The 6,541-nt window shown below is 50.0% G+C and overlaps 1 protein-coding gene across 1 annotated transcript in view; it reads left to right on the plus strand.

Moving 5' to 3' along the window:
- Positions 1-6,139, plus strand: part of ALX4 (ALX homeobox 4) — a 42,578-nt gene extending 36,439 nt beyond the window's left edge. Inside the window, exon 4 of the mRNA XM_005419559.2 lies at positions 898-6,139. Coding sequence (XP_005419616.2) covers positions 898-1,221 — 324 coding nt within the window. The 3' untranslated portion in view covers positions 1,222-6,139. The remainder of the gene's footprint in view (positions 1-897) is intronic.
- The last annotated feature ends 402 nt before the right edge of the window (positions 6,140-6,541 follow it).

Here is a 6,541-nt window from a genome sequence, read left to right on the forward strand (position 1 = left end):
TCCTCTCCCAGCACAAGAGATCAAAAATTTGAAAAGCAATTTGCAGGAGGTAAGAGATCAGAGAGGGCCCAAGGGCAAGCAGTGGAAAGGGGCAGTGGGATGAAGGGCCCTTTGCTCTCTTGCTTCAGCCAGCTGCTCACCTCCTCCCTGCTTTCATCCTGCATGCCCATGTGTCCCCTGCTGCAGCACACCTATTTCCACTGCCAAATACTGAGCCCTCCTCTCTTCTGCAATATCATTTTATGAATGACACTGCAGGATCCCAGATGGTCTCTTGAGGTGGCCCTGCAGGGCTCTGCTCTGCAGTGGGGTGGGTGATGCTGCCTGGATGGGCCCTGTTGGGGGAGAGGGGCAATGAAGCGGCCTGTGCTGGGGGCTCAGCTCTGACAGGCATATCTGTGTGGTACAAAATAGCCCTTGCCTAGGCAAAGCTGCCCTGAGCTGGAGAAGGATGGTGGATGCACAGCCTCATAGCACTGCTTTCTGCCTGATCCCTCTGTAATGAGTAGGACCACAGAAACACCATGGATGACACAAATTTTCCTGTGCTGAGAAAAGTGCTCATGGTACAAAAAAAGTAAGAGTGTCTGGGAGAGGAATAAATAAACAGATGCTGTGGCAGAGAAGGAGCACAATCCTGCTCCCTGTGAATAACCCTGCTGCAATCCCTGCCCCTGTCCAGGCTGGCATACAGGTTTTGGAGTGGATTTGCTGGCTGCAGGGGCGCTGAGGGTGCTGCAGCTGGCAGGGCCCAGCAGATGGGACTACATGCCCATCTCACTGGCTGGCCCCCCCCCCGGCTGGCCTGCCCAGGGCTGGACACAGTCCATTCCCTCAGGTCAGCTGCCCAAAATATCCTGCATGGGGCAGTCCTAACACTTCTTTTCCCATCCCCAGATCCAGAACCCCTCTTGGATCAGCAACAATGGAGCAGCGTCCCCTGTGCCTGCCTGTGTGGTCCCCTGCGAGACGGTGCCCTCCTGCATGTCCCCCCATGCTCACCCCCACGCGGCCGGTGGCGTCTCCGAGTTCCTTGGGGTCTCCGGGCCCGGCAGCCACGTGGGACAGACTCACATGGGCGGCCTCTTCGGCACAGCTGGGATGAGCCCCAGCCTCAATGGCTACGAGCTGAACAGCGAGCCGGACCGCAAGACCTCCAGCATCGCTGCCCTGAGGATGAAAGCAAAGGAGCACAGCGCCGCGATCTCCTGGGCGACATGACAGGGCTGCAGCCCATGCCCGCCAGACACGGAGAGAGCACGTGGGGACAGCCCAGTAAATCCATCCGCTTGGACTCCAGACAGCAGTTGCCTCCTCGGGGATCTGAATGCAGCACTTTTAGCTACCCTAGGCATATAAAGTACATATGTTAATGTAAGTGGAGTGTTTCCAGCATGAACGTGGCAGCTCCCAGCTTCCTGAGATCAGGCAGGGAGAGGGAGCCTGTGGAGCAGCACCTCTTCCATCAAGATCTGGGATGGGATGCATCCCTTCTCACTGCCACCTCCCCAACAACCTGGGCAATTTTTCTTCCTGCTGTTTTTTTCTGACACCAGACATGCCTTTCCAAGAGCAAGAGCCCACTGGCCTTTCAGCAGCTTCTCCCATCCCACCACCCACTCACACACACACTCACACACACTCACATATTCTGCCCTGGGCAAGGGACTGGATGGGGACTCTGGCACCAGCAAAGAGACTCTCTCACGCTGCCAACATCATTTTAGCAGGAGCTATGACTTCTCATAGCCGAGTGGGGAACAGGGCTGGGAAGATAACCAAAGCTAGAAAAAAGGCAACATTAGCTCACCTCCTTCCACCCTGCTCCCACTCCATCTTGTACTCTGAGATGAAGCAGAGTTGTAGAGGCCTGTGAAGGGGATGCCCCTCTACCCACCATAGCATGGTGTTATCACGCTGAGAGTCTTTGCCAGCCCTCTGGTGACCCAGACAGAGATACATCCCAGCAAACAAAAGCCTTCCAGCATGGCTCCCTGCCCTTGGGCTTTGCTTTCCCTGGTTGTGCTCTATGTTGAACCTCACAAGCATGGTGGTACAGGAAAAGATTCCCTCTTTCTTTCACTGGGTTGGGAATTATTAACTTCAGTTTAGAGACAGCAGTTCTAGCAGGGAAGCACAACTGCTACGTAAATCTGCAAGTCCCCAGAAAGACTGCTCTAAGAAAGAGCTCAAGCACTAGCACACCACCACAGTGGCACAAGGCCACCAAATTCCTCATACACCTCATCCTAGGGTCAGACATGTGCAATGACAGGCCCTCCCTCAGCCCTCCACCCCAGTGCCATGTGGCACACAATGCCTGCGGGCATCTCTGCACCAGGGACAGCAAAGGAACAGGCTGGGAAGGGGCTCAAGGGAGAACAAGGTGATGCTGCCCCATCTCCAGCCACCTCAGATCCTCTTCATTTGCAGAGGAAGTAGAAGAGACCAGAGCTTCTCTGGTTTGTGTGAACCGACATGCCTCTCTGCTTTTCCGTCCCAGTGCTCTTACCTGCACAGAGCTGTTAAGTAAGATCTCCTTTGCAGGGCTAAATGTTTTAAAAGTTTTCAGTGATCATAGTGCATGGAATAATTGTGGAACATCCTTTTACCCCAGTGAAATACTGCCAAGGAGAAGCTGAAAGTCAGCTGAGCACTACCAGCCATACAGTGTGTCTCTGCAAGGTGGGCTTGAGCTGGGGTAGACATCTCCAAGATTTGCAAGGGAATTTTAGGATACTACTCTCAGAAAAACTGGTTTGTCACCCTTCCCTCTTTCCTCTGCTCAGTGTTAGGGGATCTTGTGGTTCAAGGTCCAGGAATATCTAGTGGTCTTGGAAAAAGTTCCAAATAAGCTACAACCAAATGTCCAGCTTCAGGTTAATGAGCCATACAAGTATTTCCATAGTGCCTAGACTCTCAATACACTACCTTAATGATACACTATTGCTGGGTCAAAAGTGATGTATTTACTGGAATAAGAAAACACCAGTAGTACTGTTTCTTTTCTCTCCTCAGAAACAGTAAGAGATGCATTCCCTGCTATGCACAGGGAGCCAGCATGCATTTCACCACATCATCTGCATAACCAGGGCCTCACCCATCACAAGCAGCCAGGATTTACATGTCAGCCTAAACATTCAGCTGAGACCTCAGGCATGGTGGCTTAGATGCTGAAAGTGATGCTGATCACCTAACCAGGCAGGATCATGCTGACCAGTTGGAGGTGTGTACATCCCCACTGGGTACCCCAGAAGCCACTGAGCTTCCCAGCTACCCAGGGACTGGTGACAGGAGGCACTTTGTCCAGATTTGTGCAGGCAGCTGAGCAGAGTGTTGAGCTTTTCCCCAGGTACACTGGGGATCTTGATGCTTCCCAATGTCAGCAGGCAATCAGTGGAGGGCTGCTGCCTGAACAGTCCAGTACCACTGCTGACAAAGCAAATTAGCAACAAGCAGAGCTAAGGAGAGGGCAGTGGGGCAGGCAGGCATATGGGGACAGGTCTCACTTAGCCTGCAAGCTCTGAAGGCAGCTCCAGTGGAGAGCTGTATCTATTCAAGGACTTAGCTACATTCCCTACTGAAGCTAAAAGGTAGCTTTTCCTCACAGACTTCCACGGGGCCAGTATTTCATCTGAGCTGTTTAACAGCCGAAAGGATTAAGTGCTGTATCCCTGTCTTGTTAGAGAGAGAGAGAGGACAGTCTCCTGGCAGCAGACTTGGCATTTAGAGAAGCTTGGCCTCCACTTTCTCTCACCTTAAAATTCATGTGGAAAGCACATGTTGGACTCAGTCTAATTTAAACACCACTACATGCACCCAGCCCTCAGCCTGCCTGAAAACACCACGAGGCAAGGGGAATGTTGTTCCCTGGACCACCTTGTGCAGGGCTCCCTTCCCACCTCCAGCTGCAGGCAGCCCCACTGCTCATCAGGCTCTGCCTCACCTCTCTGGGTGTCAGGCACAGTCCCTTGCACCCACACTTCTGGATAATGCTGGAAGGGGTGTCCCTCCCAAACCTTCAAAAGCAGTTGTTCTGGTAGTTTTTAAGCTACATGCATCTGTACTTAAAACACATTTTTAAAATTAATTTAAAAGGGTTTTAAAACTAGCTGTTAAATTAACATGAAAAACTGTAAAAACATATATATATATACTTATATATATGTATATATATATATGTGTGTGTGTATCTTAACCTAGCCAGCCTACAGCTACTGCATTTCTTAAAGGTCACAGGGTCAGTGCTGTTCTTGCAATCTCTCGTTAACATGATGATACCTTTTTTAATTATTATTATTGTTGTTATTTTAATACTTTTCAATTCTATTTATGACTTTCTTCTCTATTTATTTCTTATTTAGTATTTTACTCCTGTCTATACATTGAATCACAGTTCCCTGGCTTGGACTTGCCTTCAAAGCTGCAAGCTTTATCCCCATCCACCACCAAAATGTCTCACAAGCGTCAGCCGTGCCAACACCTGCCATGCCCAGGGTGGCATCCTCTGTGGGTGCAGCCCACAGAGCTCACCCAGATGCTCCCTCCAGCCTCACGGACGGAGTAGAAAAACATTTCTCCCAAGCAGTCCTGGCCCTGGCTAGGCAGCAGGTATCCTACAAGGTGGCTGCCTTATGTTGCCCATGGCTGGGAACCCCAGAGATGTCCCAGAGCTTTGAGACCAGGAGGATGCAAATAGCAAGAGCAGCACAGGTTCCTGGCACTGACTTAAAAGTGGTTGGGTACCACTCGCTGCCAAGCACTCGGAGGCACTTCTTGCCTACAAGCAGTAGTTAGTGCTTTGGTAGCAATTGAAACCAGTGGGGAACAAGGCTTGGGCTTGCTGGGCCCTGCGGGGTCCAGACTCTTAGGGCTGCTGTGCCTCAACAAGCTCCTGGAGAAGGGCCAGGTCAGCCCCCTGGCACGTCACCTACTGCCAGCAGTGCCACCCACCTGCACTCTCATCAGGCTCTCCAGCCAGGCTCCAGTTGCCCTCTCCAGAATATGCTACCCAGTTCAGGTCCCACTGCTCCAGCCCCTACCTGGGTAGAGCCTACAGGGAGGAAGACCAAGCAAAATAAAAAGATAATCACCCTCCCTCTCCTCTAAAGCCCGTGGCAGAGTGTGAGCAAGTGTCCATCCCTGCCAGAATGCACATCCTTGCTGGGTGACACGTCCTTGCTGGACCACATCTGGCCTGAGCCATGGCATGGGCAGGGTGCTAGGGAAAGGCCACACGCAGTGACAATGTGTCACACGTGAGGTCTCAGAGTTGCAGCACACATGGCTTCATGCACCCCATCAGCCAAAGGGATGCATCACCAGCCTGGCCCAGGAGTACCCCATGTGCTGCCCAGCAGGGCTGCCTTCTGGTTTCCTCCTGCACTGGAGGTGTTTGGGGGTGGGAAGCGTGTTCCCCTGATTCCCAGAGTACACTCAGACCGGGCAGCACATTGTAAAACACTCTCCAAACAAACTAAGGCAAAAAGGTAGTTTCTTGGGAAAGGATTGAAAAATAATCAAACAGAGGCAGAGCCCCATGTTTATTTTGCTGTTCTGACTGACACAGCAAAAAGCAAACAGACTGAGGGAGAAATTAAACCCAAATGGAAAGGGGGTGGAATTGGATGGAAAGTCATTCAGCCCTTTGCAGCTTCCCGAAGGGAGCTAGGAGGAGGCGAGGGAACAGCCTTACACCCCCTTAACTCTTTGCTGGTAACATGGTTCTCCACTCCCCCACATAGCTAGGTAGGTAGGTAGAGCTAGGACTTTTATACTACTGATTTTGAAGGACAGTTTTCAATGTATAATAATATATCGGTTTAGGTGTGCAGTGCTTGAAAGAGACTGGGAGAAAGAAAGAAAACAAACCTCAATCAATATTATTGGTTTTTTGTTGTAAAATATTGTAACCTTGTATAAATGCTACCTTTTTTTTTTCTCTCTTTAGCTTAATGGCCTGGGGTAGAACATATTAAAAAAAATAAAAGTTTTAAAAATGTTCAGGAAAAAAAAGAATAAAAAAAATCATTTTAAATGTTGCCACATGAGGTTTGTGCCATGCAATGTTATTGCCTATGCAACCATGTATTACCAGTTCATTACAGTGGAATATTAAAAAAGAACAAACAGTCTTGCAGCTTGATTCTTTTTAACTTTTTTTGAAGTAAGTTATTGCACTTGCAGCTTTTTTTTTTTTTTTTTGGAGGTGAAGGGCTGGATTTCCAGTCACCAATTTTTATTTTTCCAGGTTTTGGAAGGAGCGAGAAGGTCCCTGCTTCCCAGCCACCCTGACCAAGGGGGCACAAACACTGTTGTTGTTTTGGTTTGCAATAAACTTCTTCTCTTCTCTCCTCTCAACTGCAATCTGGCTGGTTTGTTCCTGACTCATGACAGATGAAATGTGATCAGAGGGGCCTCCAAAATCTCACGTTAATTGAAGCTGGCAAAAAATACTAACAGTGCCCTTTTGAACTGCTGACGCAGTCCAGAATGGATTAGCCGGGGGTAGATTAACAACAGGTGGCAGCTCACGGGCTGC

The sequence above is a fragment of the Geospiza fortis genome, unplaced genomic scaffold (assembly GCF_000277835.1).
Source record: "Geospiza fortis unplaced genomic scaffold, GeoFor_1.0 scaffold66, whole genome shotgun sequence".
NCBI lineage: Eukaryota > Metazoa > Chordata > Aves > Passeriformes > Thraupidae > Geospiza > Geospiza fortis.